Source organism: Myxocyprinus asiaticus, chromosome 3 (assembly GCF_019703515.2).
Source record: "Myxocyprinus asiaticus isolate MX2 ecotype Aquarium Trade chromosome 3, UBuf_Myxa_2, whole genome shotgun sequence".
Taxonomy (NCBI): Eukaryota; Metazoa; Chordata; class Actinopteri; order Cypriniformes; family Catostomidae; genus Myxocyprinus; species Myxocyprinus asiaticus.
Genome location: NC_059346.1, coordinates 11,637,791 through 11,661,884, shown reverse-complemented (window position 1 = coordinate 11,661,884; position 24,094 = coordinate 11,637,791). Strand labels below are relative to the sequence as shown.

General features: G+C 35.7%; 1 protein-coding gene across 1 annotated transcript in view; it reads right to left on the bottom strand.

Annotated features, from left to right (window-relative positions):
* Positions 1-1,893: 1,893 nt before the first annotated feature.
* Positions 1,894-24,094, bottom strand: part of LOC127425420 (5-hydroxytryptamine receptor 7-like) — a 50,256-nt gene continuing 28,055 nt past the window's right edge. Inside the window, exon 2 of the mRNA XM_051671434.1 lies at positions 1,894-2,635. Within this exon, the coding sequence (XP_051527394.1) occupies positions 1,894-2,635 (742 nt within the window). The remainder of the gene's footprint in view (positions 2,636-24,094) is intronic.

Sequence of the window (24,094 nt, the reverse complement as noted above, 5' to 3'; positions counted from 1 at the left end):
TCTTAAAGGGATATTCTGGGTTCAAGTTAAGCTCAATCAACAGAATTTGTGCCATAATGTTGATTACCACAAAAATGAATTTGGACTCATTACTCCTTTTCTTTAAAAAAAAAAGCAAAAAATCTGGGTTCCAGTGAGGCACTTACAATGGAAGTGAATGGGGCCAATCTGTAAACATTAAAATACTCATTGTTTCAAAAGTATAGACACAATACATAAACAAAATGCGTGTTAACTTGATTTTAATGTGTTAAAATCACTTACTAACCAATTTTACAACTTTGTTGCCATGACTACGTAATGCTGTAAACTCTAAAATTACTGCAAAAACGTGGTTGTAAACAACTTTACAGCTCAAATTATACACAAGGTTTAACAGAAGAATTTAATGTATGTGCTTTTATAAAATTATATGCTTCACATTTCTGCCTATAAACCCTCCAAACATTGGCCCCATTCACTTCCATTGTAAGTGACTTGCTGTAACCCCGATTTTTGCTTTTTTAAAACAAAAGGATGGATGAGTTTAATTTATTTTTTGTGGTAAGCAACATTATGCCACAAATGCTGTTGTTTGATCTTAACTTGTGTTGAACCTGGAATATTCCTTTAAGGACATTTTCCCACAAACTGAGTGACTGTGCAATTTGCACAAATTTTTATTCCTTAAATATGTTTCACAGAAGTGCATTTGTTGGTTAAAAATGAAACATTTACAAATCCAAATTGCTTCACTTTGGATTTTAGTAGGGGTAATCTTTAGGGAAACCAGGCTTAAAGGAATATTCTGGTTTAAATAATAAGCTCTATGGACAGCATCTGTGACATTCTATCGATAACCATAGAAAATATTTTCGAATTGTCCTTTTGTTTCTAAACAAAAAAACATGTACAATAAGTTGTATGTTTGCCCCATAGACTTCCATTGTAAAAGCATACAGTAACTAGCTGGATTTCTATCCAAATGTTTCTCATTTTTAAGAAAATCTGAATAAATCATTGCTCGTTTTTATTCACTATGCCATGCACTTCCTCTTGACAGAGCCCTCCTTGTCATATGAGTGTTTCATATGAGTGTAATATCTCATATAATGAGGGCTGAAATTTATACTATGCCCATACCCCGCCAGCCTCCGTAAACCTGGGAGCGCCTGTGCTCAAAACTGTTCTGGAGGATTGTGAGGACCCACTTTAAAGACCAGCCGTGGGTTAAACATTTTCGAATGTCAAGGTCTATGTTCGAAGAATTGTGTGCCAAGGTCAGACTTTTGGTTTGGCCAGTCATATCAAGCTATTGCACAACCAAAACACGTGCACAAATGGTCAAAACCCATAATCGTTTTGCGTTTAAACTGTTTCCATCACCTTATTGCACATTTCGACTTTTGCAAAACCTTTGAGAGTTTTTGACTCAAGACAATTTTGAGAGTTTATGCGCATATCAAGCATTTCCATTCAGGTTTTCTTAAGCGCAGATTTACAATTCGCATGAAAATAGTTGGATGGAAACCCAGCAGCAGTTATTATTTTCCGGCACAGATCCTGTAAACCTGTTTTACCCAGAATATTCCTTATTATAACATGCCATCCTAAACAAAACAAAAAAATGGTTGAACAACTACTGACCAAAAGTGTCTTGATTAAATACACTAAAATATCAGTGTTTTGAAGAAGTATGAAGTTTTGGTCTTGTCTTTTGCAAACTAGTGTTCACACTGTCCTTTAAAAGCCAGCAAGTGTACATACAGTGTTGCACATTTTTCTCCATTATACTGGCCTTTAAGTCTTGGTTGCTGACATTGATTCAGTCATGTGTGAATTGTGTGTCATTTGACTGCAACCATATTTATGCCAATCCACATCCTTTGTGAGGAATATCACACTATTTTTACTTCAAACCTTCAATGCCTCATGAACACCTACAGCTGACAGTCGTCGATTTATGTTTCGGTACCGGCACCGAAGCAAGTCCCTGTATGTTGAGCGCAGGTCACGGTTGAAAAAAGCATAAATGAAGGGATTCATGAGTGAGTTTGCATAGCCGAACCACAGCAGTGTCCTCTCCAACCAAATTGGTATGCAGCTACACTTGACCCCACATATGAAGGGTCTGGCTGTAGAGAGAATGAAAAACGGTAGCCAACAAATGGTGAATACTCCAACTATCACCCCCAACGTCGTAGCTGCCTTTTGTTCTCGCTTAAAGATGGAGATATTCTGGCGTTCGCGGCTTAGCAGACGAGAAAGAGCTGCGCACTCCTCAGCTACGCCTGGTTGGGGTTTCAGGCCTTGCATTCTCAACGCCTCACTGGCCACTGTTTCCAGACGATCACGGCGAGAGAGATCGGTAAAGCGATGTTTGGCTCCACTCTTCCGGGCGGCTTTGAAGATCTTGTAGTACATGAAGAGCATGACGATCATGGGGATGTAGAAGGCCACAGCAGTTGAGTAGATGGTGTAACTAAAGTCCTGGCTGATCAGACAAACACCAGCGGTGTTGACGTTCTTAGCCCATCCGCAAAATGGCGGCAGTGTGATAGAGGCAGACACAAGCCACACACCAAAGATCATCTTCGCCATCAGTTGGCCGTTTTGACGTGCAGGGTAGGTCAAAGGGCGGGTGATGCCGAGGTACCTGCGAAAAATAAATCGGACAGTTAGATTAGACATTAGATGAGTTTTAAAAAAAAGTTCAGACTTGAGTTATAAATAAACTAAATCATTGCTATGTTTCAGAAGGAAAACGCTGGCCCAAAATTACACAAGTTTTGGTTTGAAGTGTTTAACTTTAACTAGGATCTACAATTTTGACCTATTTCCTGATCCTTTGATTGTCATCCTATATTGGTCATACTTAGAGATCTACAGTCATCACCAAATTCAGACAATCCAATATGAATACAGCATACTGGCCAAAAAGACAATCTTAATGGTCTGGAACAATGACAATCATGAGCGCTCACGGTAATGCTGATACTAAACAGTCAAATACACTTCAAAATTCCTTCTTGGTGAGGTATTAATGTAAACACAAAAGTGAACGTAAACAGCAGGACATGAAAATTTTTATAAAAATATCAGAGCTGTGTATTAGGGCTTGCAGTGTAAATGCAGCCCAATAAACCTGCCACTGTCTATTGTGTCATTAATATTAATCAAACAAGATTAACAAGAAAAAGAGAAACCTCCTCGTAGCTTTTGGCAGAATAACTTTAGCAGCTGTAAAAAATTATCTATTATCTCTAATAATCATACAGTGAATACTATACCAGTAATTTAAATAGCTTTAAGTTACAATTCATTCATTTTTTACATTTCTGAAAGTTTGCTTGAATATTTGATACTGCTGTTAAATTGTTTTTTTTTTTTATTTGTTCTTTTTCTTGTAACATGTCTCTTTATTCATATGTTATTTCTACCTGTTTACTTTTGTCTTTAATATTTTAATTACTTGAGAACATGAAACAATGTTAACTTAATTAACAAATTAGTTAATATTAGTTTTTGTTGTGGTATTAAAATTGGTATCAAGAATTGAGAAATGTCATTGGTTTTGGTAGCGAGTACTGAAATTTTGATATCTTGCCAACCCTACTATTCAGCCATGATTGAATTTAATGTTAAAATTTTCAAATAAAACCACATCATTTGTAACACAAATAATGTAAAAAAAAAAAAAATCAATCAATAAAAACCATGACTGCTAATTGACAGTAATGACTTTTGCCATCATACTTGCTGTTATATAAATCACAAATCTAGCTGCTTTACTAATATACCAAAACCACCCATAATACTCATAACAACAGCTTTGTTAACTCGCCTCCAGCACTTGTTTTCTAGAATTCTGCTCAATAAGACAATGAGTGGTACTTTACAAGATGATTGAGAGACAAATGAATGAAACAAGACATTCAGCATTTTAAAGAAATTAAGTTCACATCAGGGGCATACTACAGCGTGGCAAGAGGGCAGCAGTGCAAACTGTATTTGCCTCAACAGTTCTTGTCTAAACCAATCAGCACCAACTCGAGTTGAGATGATGAGCGGTAGTGCAGAATTAGAGAAAAACACATGGAAAAAGATAAATTATAATATCGCCACTTGTGCTGCTGAGGAAATTGACCTTGATACTGCCACGGCATCCGTTGTGGCTAAACCGAATATTAGAATCACATTTAAAGAGTAGACAGCCCTTGAAGGTTTGATGAAGGCTTCTCAGTGCCATCATCATCTGACCCCGGGTCCCAGGAGACACTTATTGCAAGAACGTGCTTTCCATAAATATCTAAATGTAATCTCTGTACTATTTTCTCTCTTGCTGGGGCCGTACTGAAATTTCAAAGCATAACAAAGCCTGTAAAAAATCCCTTGAGATTAGAATGGAGTCAGTTTAAGACCAGTGAGCTATGATATTGAATGAGAGAGAGACACAGATGGAGGAACTAAATGTGATTTTTAACTAAATATTCATCATGCCAATAATTCAAGAAGTGCTTTTTAATGATAATTCTAGGCTTAGTGGGAATAATTCTTTGCTTCTATTTCTTTTCATTTTTGTTTTTCATTTTTTTTTTAAACCACACATAAATTCTGATTTATGTAATACATTTAGCAAAAGCAAATTAACATTTTCATTTGCTACATGGTCTCCTTTTGCTGTTGTTTGTGTGTGTTTGTGAATTCTAGGCAGCCAGACCTAAACACAGATTTAACTGACTCAGTGTCCTATTAGTTCTGAGTTACCCTTAAAGGTCATAAACGATCACCGTGACATTTTGCCTTACTGTTGTTATCATAGACTCAACATCTTACCATCTCTCTCCATCACGCCAGTAAATTCAAGACAGTAGACTGACAGTAAATAGGACGTAGATTAAGCTCATGAGCAAAACTGATATAAAATTCCTTTATATCCCCAATATGCAGTGAAAGCTCAACCATCCAAATTTGAATCTCTATGGCACCAGCTCTGGCTAAGAATGCATCATCTCCATAGAGTAAATGATTCCAGCTTCCCTCTAAGAGGCTTAGCAGTCAAACAGCCATTGGTTTATGACTCTCTGGGCATTGTGGATGTCTGGGGTCATGTAAATAATGAAGCCAATACCGCTGTAATAACACTAAGGCCATGAGAGGTTGCAAGGCTAGAATAACTTTAATCATAATTCTAGGTCATTTGGAAAATCCAGTCTGACCTTCCGATGTAATCCTTTACAAGAACAACATTTACAATTTTCCACTTTTAAATGAAAAAATATCTTATGGGTGACCGACTTTTTTTTTAATGTAGGGGACACGATACTTTAACGTCAACATGAAGCATTCACAACCCATTTTACTACCTTTATGTGACATATTTCCAAGTGAAGCAGGATATTAATTGAGAAATAAGTAGGGTGGGGCTTGATTTTATCCATCGTAATAGAGTGCAACAGTGCCCGCCCACTTTTTCAGCTGTATGGGTTCCAGAAGTATTTTTCCTATACATTTCTTCCATAGACTTTTTAATGGAGGATTTGATTAAGAGTTGTAAAGCATGAACCAAAACAACTAGCTCCAAGGTAAATAGCAACATTACAGGCAAAAAAAAGTATCTGAAAATCTGACAAAAGACAAAGGTACAAGTCTGTGTACTTCCCGTCTTTCATGAGGGCACAGACAACAATCCCATGAAGCATTGCGAATGACGTTCTCGAATACAAAGTTATGGAAATGTACTCAACAACCTAAAATCAATTGTTTATATAAGTATAAAAACAATATAGTTTATGTTTATTGCTAAATATTCCGATATACACATATACTGTACAGTATAGAAGTAGTTTGAGAGTGCAGGGGGACCGACTCGTTCACGTCTTTCAGAATGCTTCATAGGAGTGGGCGGTTGCTTCCAGGCTTATTTCACGGGCTTTGTTGGCCACGGTTCTCTGACTGGTGAAGCTTTCTGTGCTACACCATGAGAGGAGTAGACTATTTTATTTATATAAATTCCACACCTGCATTCCAATCTATATCTTGATGTAATCCTTCCTCATGATCATGCAGCGTGTTTTCATGAGCTGAATGGGAGGCTAAACAAAAAGTTAAAATATGACGAGACTGCAGTATACCCAACAGTGTGTGCAGCACGTGCATGCCATTTGCGCATCACGAGCCGGCAGCGCTTCACTTTCAGTTAATCGCACAAGTAGAAGCGCCAGCTTTGCTTCGGTCAGGCTGCGCGGATGACAGCCTACATTACGTGTTTCATTTGTTTCTTTTTGCTTTAAGAACAACACGTGATGTAATAAGGAAAACACCACTATTAATCCTTGAGATTTCCAACCCAGCATACAGGTACACCCTCCTTAAACCATGGTCAAATTCAAAATTACATTAAATGATTAAAAGAGAAAACATAAACCCACATCATGGGGTCTATTCAAAATATACAATAATCCTGGAAATAAAGTTTTAGGATTTTGCACGTGCGATTCACCGAAAAGGGCTAAATAGTTGATTGGCTTGTGATGCACGAATGGCTTGCACATTCAGTGCGAGTCTCGTCACACTTTAACATTGTTTAGTCTCCCATTCAGCTGATGAAAACATGCTGCGTGATCACGAGGAAGAATTACATCAAGATGTAGATTGGAATGCAGGTGTGAAATACGTCATATAAATAAAATAGCCTGCTCCTCTCTTGCTGTTGGTTTGCGTGCTAGCGATTACCCCTCTGTGTGATTTTGAAAAATGTGTGACAAAATGTAAAAAGCACTTTCACAAGATGCTCTGTGAAAATTCACATGCAGGATCATGATTATATCATAATGATCGGGTTTTGCACACATTTTTTACTCAAACTATATGCTGATAATATCATTTGTAATGAAAAAAAAAAGATAAAAATAGAAAAATGCAAAAATGGAACCAGGAAGGGAATTGACCAGGAAAATAAAAAATGGCATCCATGTCAAAAAGGTTGCCGACCCATGATATAAGTGGATGGTGTTTAGCATTTTAAAGCTCCAAAAAGCACAGACAATTGTGGTAAAAGCAATCCATATGACTCCAGTGGTTAAATTAATGTCTTCTAAATCAATACGATCTCTTTGGGTGAGAAAAAGATCAATATTTAAATCCTTTTTAATATAATTGTCCAACATGCTTATGTCACACGAGATACAGAGGGAACCGAGTCCCCTCGTGGATGCACATCGGAGAGCGACTGGAAGTAAATAATTATAGTGAAAAAGACTTAAATATTGATCTGTTTCTCACCCAAAGTGATCGTGTCGCTTTAGAAGACATTAATTTAACCACCGGAGTCATATAGATTGCTTTTACTATGATTGTCTGTGCTTTTTGGAGCTTTAAAGTGCTAATCACTATCCACTTGCATTGTATGGACCTACTGAGCTGAGATATTCTTCTGAAAATCTTCATTTGGGTTCAGCAAAAGAAAGTCAAACACATCTGGGATGGCATGAGGGTGAGTAAATGATGAGAGAATTTACATTTTTGGGTGAACTAACCCTTTAAAGGCTATTTTTAACAAAAATGTTGAAATAACGCAGATGGATGGATTCTGCTGAAGCATATACCATCGCTGAACAATCTTGGAGCTCATGGTAGGTCTGTCTTTAAAGGTTTATAAGTTAGCATTGAAAATCAATTAGTCTATGGAAGAAATTAATGGGATTTTTACTTACGGAACCAGACTGTTGCACTCTATTGATTGGAATGTGAAAAGTGGGCATTATATACAAGAATGGAGCCAGAACTGAATGCCAGTAGTGGATTCGTGACAGGTCGGAAGGAGGGGTTGAAAAAAAAAGAGCAATTGGTGATGTCAGAAGAATAAGAAAGTTGTTTCAGAGGTGAAGAAAGTTATTACATTTTGATAGATTACAGAGACATGTTTTCTTCCTTGGAATAACATGCACTGATGAATTGATAAGAAACTTGTACAGTATTAAGAAAGAAAATAGGGCCCATTTCAATTTCATCTTGACTTTAAGGCATGTTCTTGGTGTTATCTATGCTGTAAAACATTTTATGTAGATTCAACTTATTATATTTAGTGCCTTTTTTGCATAGGCTTTTTGAGTTTAACTGACTTTATTGGATCGACAGCATTTGTGGCGTAATATTGATTACCACAAATTAATTATGACTTGCTCCTTTTCTTTAGAAAAAAGCAAAAATCTGGGTTACAGTGAGGCACTTACAATGGAAGTGAATGGGGGCCCATTTTTCAGTTAAAATACTTACTTTTTCAAAAGTATAGCAAAAGTACAGCCACAAGACATAAACAATATGTGTGTTAACATGATTTTAGTGTGATAAAATCGCTTACCTTTTCTGTGTAAAGTTATAGCCAATTTTACAACTTTGTTGCCATGATGATGTAATGTCAACAAACACTAAAATCCTAAAATGACTGTAAAAATGACAATTTAAACAACTTTACAACTCAAATAATACAAGTTTTAACAGAAGAATTAATGAAAGTGCTTTTATAAAATTATAAGCTTCACGTTTCTGCCTTTAAACCCTCCAAAAAATTGGCCCCATTCACTTCCATTGTAAGTAACTTAAAGTAACCTCAATTTTCTTTTTTTTTTTAAGAAAACGAGGGACAATTCAAAATAAATTTTTGTGGTAATCAACATTATGCCACAAATTCTGTCGACTGAGCTTAACTTGTATTGAATCTGGAATATTCCTTTAATTTGGATGTAGTTATAACAACTTCTCTTCTTGAGACACACAGGCTACACACATACAAGTTTGATTCGGAGGCACATAGATGTCAAAACTATTAATCAACAATGATGACATAAACAACAACAACAGCAGCACAAATAAAGTCTGCAAATAGCCAAAATTATGTATTCATGCGACAATGTATGCTGGGAGCTGGCAAATCTTTGTTCAGACAGCTTTGTTAAGTGAGTTGAAATGAAAAATACACTTGTTATTCAACTTAAGTACAAGTTTATGGAATCACAACTTAATATGTTAAGTTAACTGGACAATTTAGTCAAAAAACTCAAAAAAGCACCTTAATACAACTAAATGTCAAAAAAGTTACAGTGTACTACAAAGCTATTTACATGTCTTTCCATACATAATAGTATGTCATTTCTTTAAATGTTTTGGAAGAATTAATCTGTACTCTTGCACTTTGCACTTTTTCTTCTAGCGTGTTTTAAATTGCATCCATGCAGTGACTTTTCGAAAGCTCCTAAATGGCAGTTTGATACAGTAACTGTGGGAAACCAAAAGAGAGGAAGTACACTAAAAATAGCTACAGTAGATGGGATATTTCAGATTTTGATGTTGATGATGAATGTCCAATGAGAGGGAACTACTTTCATGGCCTTCTAGAAAATTCCTGGTGTGGGATTACCCCACTCTCTTTCTTCCTCTCTTGATTCTGTTTGCCTTGTGGGTCAATTCTGTGGTCTTGGAAGTACAAAATGGCAGAGTTAATGGAAAGGATGCTTTACTTCCGCAAGGTTGCAGAAGCATAGTGAAGTGATCTATATTTTAATGTTTTCCAAAGCCTGTTAGTGTCCTTTAAAAGCACCATTCATCTTTGTGTGTCTGGGAGAAACAGTATTTAAAAAACTGAAAGTCATGTACTGCTTTTAGACAATGCAAACAAACAATGTCCAAAAAAGAATCTCCTTTGCAGTTCAGAACATTTGAATTATAGATGTGAAAAAATCTGGGTTTCAATGTACTTGGATTCTTTTTCATTTCATGTTCTGGTTACATTTTACACCAAAATGTAGACAGATTCATAGATGGACAGACGGACAGACGGACTGATATTGTGAGATTCACCCAATTATGTTGACGTGTATTTTTAGAGCATCATTTGTATATTTTTTACATATAATGTCACTTCCATGGTTTATTGTCTTCCTTGGATAGTTAAAGGGTAAAGTCCAGGCTAACATGAGGAAGAGAGTGGGTTAGTGCAAACAGGTTTACCTCCCTATAAACTGATTAAGAGTGACATAACAGAGCCAAATAACGATAGAAAGCGGAAGCATTTAGAACAGCCACCGCTCCCCTTTTCTCCTCCAACTCAAGCTCTCTTCTTTACACAATCTCTTTCTATCAACCCATTAATATCTCCGCCATCTCTCTCACTCCATTTCTGCCTAAGACTTTAACCTCTTTGTTGATCATCTCTGACATTCTCTCTCACCCTCTATCAATATCCTGTCATATACAGTAGACCACTTTTATGGTACTTTTACTCATTTTTGACTGTAAATTTATCTGTGTTATAACGCACTGTATGTAACTGTGCTTACTGTGCTATGGTACTATTAAAGTACAAAGTACATAGCAGTCATGCTAACTTATAAAATTAATACAGCGCTGTACTTAAAATATCTGTACATTGGAGAAAGGTGCCCTTTAATTGTCTGACAGGATTAGAGGTGTTAGGAGCAGCCTGAGAGGTGTTAGGAGCTCATATCTGCATATTGTGGTTAAAGCTACTTTCATATTTTGAGTTATTCGAACATGTCATGAAATTCTGAAAAAAAGTCACTGAAAGAAAATCAAAATTGGAGTTTTGATATTGAAATTAATGTTTTGTAGTGTTTAGTCCATGTCAGTTAGCTTCAAGGCCATCTAAATGCTAGTGCATTTCTAAATGTAGAAAAAAAGGACTTTTAGCATATATACGAATTAAAAAATTTACAGGCATGTTTAATAGCGGAATTCCTGGTGAAGAACTATACTACCCATGATCCTGAAGGGAAAGATCCACCAATCAGAGAGTCACAGCTCTGCAGTGACCACCCACTCTCATAATGAACTGTGAACGATGAAATCGAGTAGGTCTCCCCACACTCTCAAAGTACTTATATATTTGTATGTATCTGAAAATTTGCAATAAACTTAAAATATATCATTGCTGTCTGATGAAAACACATTTCTCCACTTTTGCCAATTTTGACTTTTTACCATAGATGGAATGCGCAGAATTTCGTCTTCCTACTGTCTGAACTGATCATCGAAATGACCAATGAAAAGATCTTTAATCAGGCTCTCTGTTTAACAAGTATCTCCATTGGCCTTGAGAAGTGTCCATCAAAACCGCGTATGTTCCGCCCTTATGTTTTGAAGAGCATCAACTAAATTACATCAGCTGTCTGGCTATCACTTTAAGCTAGAGTTGGTCTGCTCATCTATAACACCACCACCAAGGTAAAGCATCTCCTCTTGTTCTTTGAACAGTGTTAAAATATGTTATTTTCAATTCATTTTGTAAGATTGTTTATGAGAAAAACTGTTTTTCCATGCTCTTGAAAAATTTATCTTTTTGGAGATACTGTACGTGCCTTTCATCAAAATTTCTGTACATATAATCAAGCATTTGAAATTAAAAGTTTTATCATTTCCATCATTTTTTTTATTTTTTATTATGCTATTCGCAATAATTCAAGGGATTGTGATCCACTTTATATTAGGTGTCTTGAACCACTATGTACTATGTACTTAAGCATTTGATACAATGTACTTATTATGTACATATGAGTTGTTGCATTGTACTTACATTTAAAGTACCTGCATTTAATTACATCTGTAGCACTGTTAATCTTACCCTAACCTTAAACCTAACTCTTACCCTAAACCCTAACCCCTACTCCAACTCCTAGAGCTTCCCATACCTTAACCTCAGTAGCAGCAAATGTGAATCTTGTGAGAATTTTGCAGAACAACATGTAGTAACAATACATTTATTGTATTGTAGGTATTGTATTGTTAGTACATAGTAGTTAAACACACTTTTCTGATGTAGTAATTTACCTCGGAGCTGGTTGGTTTGGTTCATGGCTTAGAACGCTTTTATGAAGGATTTTATGAAATCTCTATTGAAGAAATTTATGGGAAAAACACATCCCCAACCAAGAAACCAAGATGGCTGAAAAAGTGGGTGGGCACTGTTCTATTTGGTATTTAAAAATAGATTTTTGATATGTCCCGTCCTGTGTTTCAAAATGAAATCATTAAAAAAAAGTCTTTAAAATTGCTGTAAAAAAATGTCTAAAACATGTGATGATATCCAAGGATTGCAGAGGGCTGTCTGAATCCAAACCAAACTAAGGTGAATCCGGCACCACAGCAATATTGTGATGGTTGCTGTATAGGATAAAAGGATCAAAGTTACCAGAACGACTTTTGCCTGAAGAGACATGCTCTGTTCTCTCTCTTTCTCTCACTCCCTCTCTATGGACTCGCTATCAGCATAACTTGCTGTACAACAACAACATATTTGAATTGCCATTTGTATTCTCCTGTGGCGGGCCGTGCATTAAAAATATAGGACTTCAATGTGATTCATGCCATTAAGAAAACACAGTTTCACAATGAATAAGACACCTTATGCCTTTGGGCATCATACATTATGTCGCAGCTAACTAATAATACCAATTGACCTTTTAAAAACACGTCCACGCACGAAAGCCAGAACTTGAAACGACACTTAATGCTCAAGCAAGCCTAATTTTAACTGTAGCATGACTGTTTTGTGAAATGAACCTCTCCCGAACAGACATTCAAAAATCATAATTTTTCATATGAATATAACAAGGAGGTCTATAATACCTGGAAAAATCGATCTATTCATATTTTCGATTTAAATGTTGCTTGCAATAAATTTCGTTTCATCAGGGTACACGGTTATGCTGCGTTCCATGCAAGTTGGATGTGGGATATTCCTACTTGATATCTCCAAGCATAAATGCATTCCATTCCCCGATATTCGGAACTGCAATGCTCCCGTTAACTTAGCAGGGGTTTGACTCTCATTAGAGATGTCTCCTAGCAACCCAACTGAAAAACAATGCTGAAGCGCAAGCATTTGTGCTTCAGGTGTACGATTATCAAAAGCGATTAGAATGTTGTATACACCTGTTTCTGCAAGCATTTGTTAAACAGCCTACAAGTTGTAATTCTGACTTCAAGATGCATTCCATTGCACTTTTCCTAGTAGGAAGTTGTAAAATCTGACTTTCCGAGTTGAATGAAACGCAGCACTACTTTTCAAAACTTGATCCAACACTGAATGCTCCAGCAGCCTAATTTACATTTAGAATACTTCTAATGTTGCTATAACAATGCAAAAAGCACTTGCCAATTTGCATGAAGTGAGAATCAGTCCTCCTTTCATGATTAATAAATTAAGCAATGACACGGTCATGCAGAACATCTCAGGTTTGTAAATCCATAAAGATCTCTTTCTCAATAGCGATAGCGGCAGTAATGACAGTCTTTGAAATTACATCACTTAAAGCGTGATTGCGTCACTCAAGGCCAGCTAGAAGGCCTCAACCGGGACATATCCTAAAGATCACACCCACCATGAACAAATAAATCAGTCTGATTGGCTGATGAATCTGACAATCTGACTTTAGTTGCCCATTTATTTGCACTGTTGAGGGATTCTGTGAAATTCTGAAGGCCTGAGGGGGTGGAGCTCAGACTCACACGCTGCTTCGACTAACGAGCTTAGCTTTGGGCATGTGATTTGTGAAACAGTTGTCACGCTTCGCTTGTTAGCATCATGGAATAAATTCTGATTGGATAAACTTTTTTTTCTATTTGTTTGTAGATTAATTAAGAGTGGAAAGCGATTAAAAATACATAGGCAAAAAGGTGATTGAGAATGAAAGGATGAAAAATATTTATTTATTTGGCATGTTAGGCCAGCAGAGAAGGCTTTGCTGGCCCTGAGAATTCGCCACTGGTATTCTCCTTTTGTTTATCTCTGTGTTTCTGTCTTATTCCCTTTCTGTCTCTGTATTTTTCAATAATTTAAATCCAAATCCAAGAAGCTTTAGTAATATGTGCAGTTTCTGTCAGCGCTACAGCTAGTTATTTTTTAGGTCAGGGACAAAACTGGGAGGCTATTTTCAGATGATAACTAAGCCGGACATTGTTTTATCCAAATACAAGCAAATTCCTTCCAAGAATTTCCATGTGAGCACTTTAGTTATATTTATGTATTATCAAAGCAGATGTTGTTGTTTTTTTGTTTGTTTTTTCAAGGTTAAAATGAAGCAAATGAACAGGGGTTTAAATGGGTTTAAGATAAAATATGTCTGACTTTAACCTTTATTAACATGAACAATATCTTGCAAAGCTTTAGTGGTGTGACATTTTTCTGCATTTATCCATTCATGCCATCCCTCCATCGCGTTAAATCGAAATATTATTGTTAATTTTACCTATTGACATTGTATAAGGCCAGTCTAATGCCCTGCAAAACTTAAACTGCTGCAACAGATTTCCTGATAGTGGTGTAGCTGCAAACGTGTGAGCTTTATTAACAAAAGTGAAAGAACAGAAGTGCAATTTTTTTTTTTTTTTTTTTTTTTGATCACTTTCATAGCTCACAAGTCTTAAAGCTTCAGTTATGTTTAATTTAAGTATGAACTTTGTCTCTGATGTTTTTCCTATAATTCCTTAGGAGAAATAAAAATTAGACAATTGTTGGCAAAAAGAAAGAGTATAGAGATATTAAAGGGATGTGTATACTGCAGAATAGCTCAGATTATTTGATCTTGGAAGAATTTGATGAGAAGTGTTTGAATTCATTTCGAAAACTCTCATTTCTGTCTATGGTATCTCGGCAAATCTGAGCACAGTTTGTGACTGCTGAGATCTCTTCTTAAACTATAGGAGACATTGAGATTACTCTGGTCTTTTTCTAAAGAGATTTGAGAAACAGGTAACAAGCAAAAGTTTTGATCTCCTCTCCAGTGAATTGGCTCTCCATTGCAATATTCAATGAAAATATTGTAAACTTTGTATGATGTTACATACACGTGGTGTCCCAAATGATGATTTTTTTTTTTTTTTTTTTATAAATACTGAAATATGATTCAGACTGAGACAAAAACTACAAAAAAACAAAAAAAAAAGAAAGTAACAGATTTGAGTCAGATATACCAAATATGATCTTCTGCTGTTGTAGTCCACCCGCCTCAAGGTTCAACATGTTGGGCATTCTGAGATGCTATTTTGCTCACTACAATTGTACAGAGTGGTTATCTGAGTTACCATAGCCTTTCTGTCAGCTCGAACCAGTGTGGCCATTCTCCACTGACCTCTCTCATCAACAAAGCATTTCTGTCCACAGAACTGCCACTCACTGGATGTTTTTTGTTTTGGCACCATTCTGAGTAAACTCTAGAGACTGTTGTGTGTGAAAATCCCATGAGATCAGCAGTTACAGAAATACTCAAACCAGCCTGTCTGGCACCAACAATCATGACACAATATTTCCCCATCAGTTAATGTTGATCTGAACATTAACTGAAGCTCCTGACCTGTATCTGCCTGATTTTATGCATTGCACTGCTGCCACATGATTGGCTGATCAGATAATTGCATGTATAATAGATGTACAGGTGTTCCTAATACAGTGCTCAATGAGTGTATTTACAGAGGAGAAAAACTCAGTTTTGTCCTTAATACATGGGTGTCCAGGCTCTAAAGATTTTTTGTTAAATTATCCTTTGTAGTTGCCCTTATGAATATATACCATAGTTCTTGCATAGTATCCAGAATTTAACTGTGGTATTAGTAAGATCATGGTAATTGCAGGTAAAACCATGCTCTTCATTACCATGGTTAGATGTAATTATGCTTTCTAAAAACCAACTATGGAATTTGTAATAAAAAACAATATCCTAATCACATGTAAAAACATATATATAAAAACAACCTCCATAAAAAAAGTTAATATTTGTATATTAACTACATTTATATTTATAATAATTACATAATATAATTATAACATTTATAATTATAAAATATAATATATAATTATAAAAGTAACATTTATTCTAAATATAAACACCATAGTTTTTATAGTTAGTGTAACTACAGTAACTGCAAGGTCAATTTCTATAATGGTGTTGATGTGTGGATTGAAAAGTATTGTAATTACTGTTGTGCATGGCACAATGTTTTTCTGTTTACCTCATCACTGCTGTTTACAATGTCAGTTCTGCTCTGCTCTCATGCTGCGACCTGCTGATGCGCTGCACGGTTTAATCGGGTAGCAGCATTTCGCCACACTGTTGGAGTATTTGGCTTTTCCATTCACAGAACTACTGTAAATGGCAGCCCTTGATCGTTTTGCCAATCGGCCCACTATTCGACCGGCCCACCAGGAAAAGTACCGGTGTTCCAGGTGGCTATACCTGAAAATATATTTTTAATGACTTTTTTCTGTTGTGATAATCACAGAAAATATTACACATTTATCACACACACACAAAATTCAGATTTTAATTATATTTCAAACCATATATAAATTTGTATATGGTTTATTTGTCCATTAATTTTTGCTTCCTGTTTCAACTAAGTTTTAGAGAAAATCTTTTAATTATTTTTCTTTCCTATGGGAAGTTACATGTTGCTGTATACGAGTGTGCACATATAATAGTCACTGCTGGCAAACATCGCCAGATTCAATTCTTGCTCATGTGTCCAAAGCTGGAATTCAGCAGCTCTGCCTTTCCTTTCCCACACCTTTAATTGACTTCCTTTTTGTGTCTCACCACAGTACACATAACCTTAGGCTTAAAAGCTGCACTTTGTGATATTTTTGGATAAGACTGAAGCACTCGTGATGGACCAGCCACTGTGTTTCTTCTTGAATATGACACACAACTGTGTAAAATGACTTTTAAAACCTTTTAGTGGCGATGACCAGGGTTTGAACTCATAAACAGATTGACCCTGTTCACAAAGCCTGACATTTTAAAGAGAGTAAGTGAGTTGAGTGAAACTGCTTTTAATTGGAGGAAATATTATAAAACCAGCAATGATAAGAGAACTTGTGAATCGATTGGATTCACAAAAATCTTGGAGAATAGCACAATTTTAAACTCTGACTCTGATTGAATCTATAGTCCCGTTTCCAGCTACTGTATATTGCAACAGCTTCCTATTTTTTTAATGCCTCTGATGTCTTCTTAAAAAACAACACTTAATGGTGAAATGCAGATCTAGGGGCTAATTGCTCTGTAAATATGTCAGAAGACACATGCTCGGTTGAGTTTATTAGCGACAAACACCAATAGCTCATCATTAATTAAGTAAAGTAATTGAACAAATTACCTTAGTGCCGCTAATATTCACACAAGCAACAGTTGTCATACTTCATGCTAATCATACTGCTGTGCCAGAAAGACTAGGTATGAGAAATAAATGATGAGATATAAATAATGAGATATAAAATGTTGGAATACACTAGGCGTCTCATCATGATCACCTTATACAATGAGTTGCATGTTTTTATTAACTATGTATTAAATGTTTTTGTTTACTCTTTCATTCATTCAATTATATACTATACAGTTATTCTTCAGTTTGTTCCTGTAATTTAATTACACATTCAATAAAATTGTACTTTCCCTCTTTTAGGCATTATGGAAGTATTGTTGGTAAGACAAAACAAATTATGTACTGATTGATGTTTAATGATCAAATGTATTATTATATAATTATTTTAATGTATTATTTATATTATTTACTATTTAATATATATGTTTTTGCTTTCATTTGAATATTTAGTTTTTAATGTATCTAAGTTTTATATATTTAAGTGTTTTTATATTATTTTTATACACATATTTTTATAATATATTTCCAAATATACATTTCAAATATATTTTTTTAAATGTATTAATATTACATCTTATGATACTGTATACTTTCCTCACATATCATACTTGATATAGAATATACGATGTATAAAATATAATAATAAATAATAATGCACAACCCAAGGTGGTAATTTCGGCAGCGAAGCAAAGAGTCGTATGCATTATTTTGCAATAATTCAATGGCCCGAGTGAGGGTGCTTTCCACAGATATTAAAAGTTATTTAGGATAATATGGAAACTCTTGTATTGGTGAAGTTGTGGGGTGCGTTTACATCAAGTCTTGCATTACGTCTTTATGAGTGTACGTTTGTTTGTTTGTGTGTGAGTGTGGGTGTGGGTGAGAGTGAGAAAGCGAGGGTGCTTTCCACAGAAATTTAAATTCATTTAGAATATTATAGAAATTAGTTGTCATTCTTATCCAAAGTACTCGATGTATCTTGCTGTGGTAGCCTGTACTGCTCTTTGAAATAACTGAAATAATTTGGCGAAGTGATATGGAACAGTTATGCAGTCAAGACCTGGAGCTACTTCACAGATGTGCGTTACTTAAAAAAAAAATATTTGCACACATTGGAACGTCCGTCAACCAATCAAATCAAGCATTCTACAGCCACATGGTATCTATTTAAGCAATATCACAAGTGTGCTGCATGGCCCTACATCAGCACGGCTGATTTTTTTAAGTAACGCACAGCTGTGGGGCCTGGTTAGCTCAGCGAGTATTGACGCTGACTACCACCCATGGAGTTGCGAGTTCGAATCCAGGGTGTGCTGAGTGACTCCCGCCAGGTCTCCTAAGCAACCAAATTGGCCCGGTTGCTAGGGAGGGTAGAGTCACATGGGGTAACCTCCTCGTGGTCACGAATAGTGGTTCTCGCTCTCAATGGGGCGCTTGGTAATTTGTGCGTGGATTGCAGAGAGTAGCATGAGCCTCCACATGCGGAGTCTCCGCGGTGTAATGCATGACGAGCCATGTAATAAGATGCGCAGATTGACAGTCTCAGACGTGGAGGCAACTGAGACTTGTCCTCCGCCACCCCGATTGAGGTGAGTAACTGCGCCACCACGAGGACCTACTAAGCAGTGGGAATTGGGCATTCCAAATTAAGAGAAAAGGGGATACAAATTTTTTTTTAAAGTACGCACAGCTGTGAAGTAGTTCCAGATCTTGACTGCATAATGGTTCCATATAACTTCGCACAATTATTTCAGTTATTTTAAAGAGCAGTACAGGCAACCACAGCAAGATACATTGAGTACTTTGGATAGGAATGACTGTAGTGGTGGAGGTGTGGTCGAGCGCTGGCTTGTGAATGGAGAACGAGATCGGGAGATGAGAACGGTGAGGATCATCACCTGTCAATGATTGTCTCTAACAGCTGTCATTGCAGTGAGAGTTGGAGACGGTTTTAAGAGCGAGCCAGACTCTATAATATTCTACATTTATTTAACTTTCTGTGGAAAGCACCCTCATGCTCCCTTTCTCGTTCTCACCCACACCCACATAAAGTGTGTTAGTCAGCTTGCTGAAGATAATGTAATTTTGGTCAAATACACACTATTTTCTCTGTGGAAAAATAGCCATCTGAGCGGGGGTATTCCAATCTAATTCATAGTAGTCATGCACAAGAGCCATTTACTATAGAAACCATTCTCTCCATTGCCATGTTCAATGTTTACATCTTCTTCAATGTGGAGACTCCGGTAAAAGGTAAGCACCTTGAGTTTGTGTGATTACTCAGTCTGCTGTGTCTCTCAGCTGTGATAAGTCTTAATGCTGAAGCTGTAGTGTAATAGTAATCCGAGCGATCATGGAGTGAGAGACAAATGTTATAACTTAAAAACAAAATTCAAAGCTCTCTGACGCTAACTGTCAGCGCTGACTCAATGCACGTCAACTCAACTGGCTCATAACACACAAAAATGGTAAAATACATCCCATTTTCTCTGTGTAAAAATAGACGTCCGAGCAGGGTCCCCCCTGAGTATTTCGTGGTAGCCGGTGCAATCACGTCAAGAGTCAATCACTACAGAAACTGTTCTCTTCTCCGCAATGTTGATTAGATCTCCACAAAATGTGAAAACTTTGGTATTAGATAAGCGCCTTGAGAAGTTTTTTTATTTTTCCGTCTGTTGTGTCTCTCAGCTGTGATAAGCCTTAATGCTGACAGTGTTAGTTTAATTGTATTTTCCAGCTGTAAAATTGTAGTTGTAATCCGAGCAATCATGGAGTGAGAGACAATGCAGATGTATTCAAAGAAACCGCTTGCTGACTGACGTGCACTGACTCAATTCACGTAAAATTTTACTGGTTCATTATACATACAAATTGTCTTTAGTTGCCACATGCTGGCTATAATCTTTAATGTAAGGGAAAAATGAAAAGACACACATCTAACTCTTTTACACATCTGCGCTGCTTTTACACTTTGTTTAGAATGCCACAAACACAAGCAGTATGATAAAAAGAGTGAAGCATCCGAGTGCTGATGGTGTGAGACATCAGTACTCATGGAAGGTTTCTCATCCAATCAAATTCGAGGACCGAAACAAACTGTCGTGTATATATATATATATATATATATATATATATATATATATATATATATATATATATATATATATATATATACACACTGTACATATATACTTTACTTATGTTGTGAAGATTTTTACTGCAGAAGGTTTTTACTACAATATGCAGTGTTTTCCTAAGTGGTAACACTAGCCCTATATTGCATTGTGAATCTGCTGTGATAAACATAGTTTTCACTTATATTCCATCTTCAGGGAGCAGTTCAGTTCAAAAGCATTGACGTCTTTGTTAAAGCAGCAGTGACATGGAAATGTCAGTCAAGAGTTTTGAAGAGGGTTACATGAGTTGTTGCTGGTTTTTACTGGGTTGTTGCACTAGCTCTTCACTTACGGGCATGTTTATGGCCCACAGAGTCAGTACTTGAAAGGTTGATTTATAAAACACATCAAGTTGTCTGAGACAATTGCAACAAAAAGGCTGAACACACATCTACATAGCAAAGTGAATGTACTACTGATTTTTTTCTTTTAATCTCAAGGTTCACTTGATCCTCTATCAATCCGCTTCACATTTCTGCTTTTACAATTACTATCTAGCGCTTGACACTCTGTTCATCTGTGTGTATGTGTTTGAGGAATCAAGGTGTCCTGAAATAAGTGTTCAACTACTAAGAAAACATGAAATTTAATAAGAAATGCTGCAATGACAGGTGTAATATATGTACAAATAATCCATATAAATTACATATCAGTCTTTGTGTATTTCAATATTTTTGTGATTAAAGTGTAAAATATCACAAACCACTATCAAAAACCACTATCCACTATGTTTGTTTAAGTAACACAATCTGCTCTTTCTACGTGAATATATCTCTTGAAGTCAGTGGACACATAAAAAACTATCTTTTTTATTTTAAGGGTCAGAAAGAGGGTGGAGGATGGTAATGAATAAACTAAATGATGATGAAAAAAACTTGAATAAGATTATAGGTGGACCTCTGGGGGGAAAAAAAAGTATAATATGACCTCTTTAGGTAACACTTTATAGTAACTACACAGTATTAATGATTTCTAAAGCATTAGTTTGTAGTTAATTGATCATTTATAAATTATTGTTCCTACATTATTAATATATTAATAAGCTACATATAAATAACATGTTATTTGTTTCTATTCACTTTAGCAAATTATTTATTATTGTTTAATAAGTTCATATATAGGCAGTTTGATTGTTTTTTTATCCTTAGTAAACAACTTGTTAATCATACATAACTGATGTATTTTAGTTGACGCAAACCAGTGGTACAGAAGTGTTTATGAGAACATTAAGTTAATAAAGATATTAAATATGTAATGAATTGGATACACATTTCTGCTTAATTAATGTGTATATTAATGTTTTAGGAACACTTACTATTAAATCAATTAATGCTTAATAAATGTTGTAATAAAGCACTTACTAATGGCTAACTAAGCATTTTGCATGGCCTAATCTAAAGTGAGAACTATATATGCCTAATTAAACATTTATTAACATGGTTCAACAGTTCCAGGGCGTGCTGAGTGACTCCAGTCAGGCTTCCTAAGCAACCAGTTGGCCCAGTTGCTAGCGTGGGTAGAGTCACGTTGGGTTAACCTCCTCGTGGTCGCTATAATGTGCGGTTCTCGCTCACGGTGGGGCATGTGGTGAGTTGTGCGTGGATGCCACGGAGAATAGCGTGAAACCTCCACATGCGCTAGGTCTCCGCGGTAACGCGCTCAACAAGCCATGTGATAAGATGCGCAGATTGACGGTCTCAGATGCAGAGGCAACTGAGATTCATCCTCCGCCACCCGGATTGAGTCACTACGCCACCACGAGGACCTAGAGCGCATTGGGAATTGGGCATGCCAAATTGGGGAGAAAAGGGGAGAAAATCCAAAAAAAAAACAAAAAAAAACAAAAAAAAAAAAAAAAAAAAACATAGTTCAACAGTAAGTATAGCCAGCTGGCCCGGGGCCAGTGTGAGAGTTTTGCCCTTTCAGGCCAGTACTGCGTTGTCACTAAATCTTCCATTGATCTTGTAAATGTGTTGTACATGTGTCCTAGTCTGATTATTAAACCACAGCAGCCTGTGATTTCATTTAAGAAATATCCAGTTCTCTTGTGTTGCACGCTTCAAAGTGATGTGTGTAGGTGTTGACTCGCTAAAAACATCACATTATGATTTCTGTAATGTGTATTAGAAACGCTTATTTAATGCGAAGCGTGCAGCAAATTCCATACTACTTATTTAATGAAACTGCAGCCTCTTACGGTGTAATAATCAAAGGACCACATAGCAATCAGCTTATCCAGAAGTGTGAAACCTCCGTCAAACAGACACAGAAACTGACACAGTGATCCATCAAAATAAAAGTTTGGTTTAAATGGACACGTGAAATGGAAGAAATTATAACCAAAAATATATTATAAAAAATTTCATTTACTATTATTATTACTATAATTATTATTATTATTGCTATTATTATAACATTATTACTGTTATATCAGGAATAATTATATTTTAGTAAATTTCACAAGCAAGTGTGCTGTTGTAGTAAATGTACTGTAAGTTTTTAATTTATACAGTGATTCTCTGTTGTGCTCACATTTATTGACAAAAAATAGATTCAGCTTTGAAGATGTTATTGAAGCACTTTATTGATAAAATAATTTAATTTGACGAACACTTTATTAATTCATTTGATTAGTCATATTTTGATCAAAGAAAAAAATATCTTTTAAACATGGAATTCAGAAAAATAAGACAGAAAACAGAATTTGGGAAAAAATATTTCATCGGGTCCTATTTTTTATGCCTTGCAAACTTAAACATTTGCATTTTCTTTGAAGTAAAAAAAGTTGTTGATGTACTGAATATCTAATTTTGCTCATTGAAACTTTGCTCATCAAAGTGGTGATTTGGCAAAAAAATAAAAATTCTATGAGAGATAAATGTGTCTTCCTGAAGGGGGCGCCTCCCGGCCTAAATCCTGAAAGCGGAATTCTTCGTCCATCCGTGTTCAAATCTTAGGACGTTTTTGTCATACTGCAGACATTTGTACATTAAATACTGTACTTGTATCTTTTTACTACAAGGATTGGTACCTGAGATACAAATCCACCCCTGCAATCTCTGGAAAATTATTACATAAAATGCCCTATTCAGTAACCACAAACTACTGTTATTGTTTTATCCGGCCCAGCGCTGAGAAAAGTAACATGTACGGTGTGACAACGTCTCTTGTAACTTCAGCAGCATATTAAGGAATTTTCACTAATGAAGTTTAATAGGCACTGAATTGGCAACATAGAATTTAAAATCAATAATATAACATCACATGCTCTTTCCTATTTTTTTATTTTTTATTTATTTATTTATTTTGCCATTTCATCGCTGTCATGTGACCATGGTGACGTGCTGGCTGTTTCCAGAGCATGCGCATAGACTGTAGTGGGATTTTAGTACTTTCCTTCTGGAATCAAATTTAATTTAATTAAATATAAGATTTAGTGTCTGTTTTGAGCTTTTGTGATTGAGATGGTTATTTCAGGGCCAAGTTTCCAGAGTAATGGATCATTAATAAATGTTTAATTAAGCATATACAGTTCTCACTTTAGATTAGGTCATGCAAAATGCTTTGGTAGCAATTAGTCAATGCTTTATTACGACCTATATATTAAGTAACAACTGCTTTAATAGTAAGTGTTACTAAAACAGTAACAAATAAATTAATGTTATTTAAATGTAAATCCAATTAATTACATATATAATTTATTTATTATGAATTCATGCCTTGTTCATGTTAAAAAAACAAAAACAATACCAAACTACCTATAA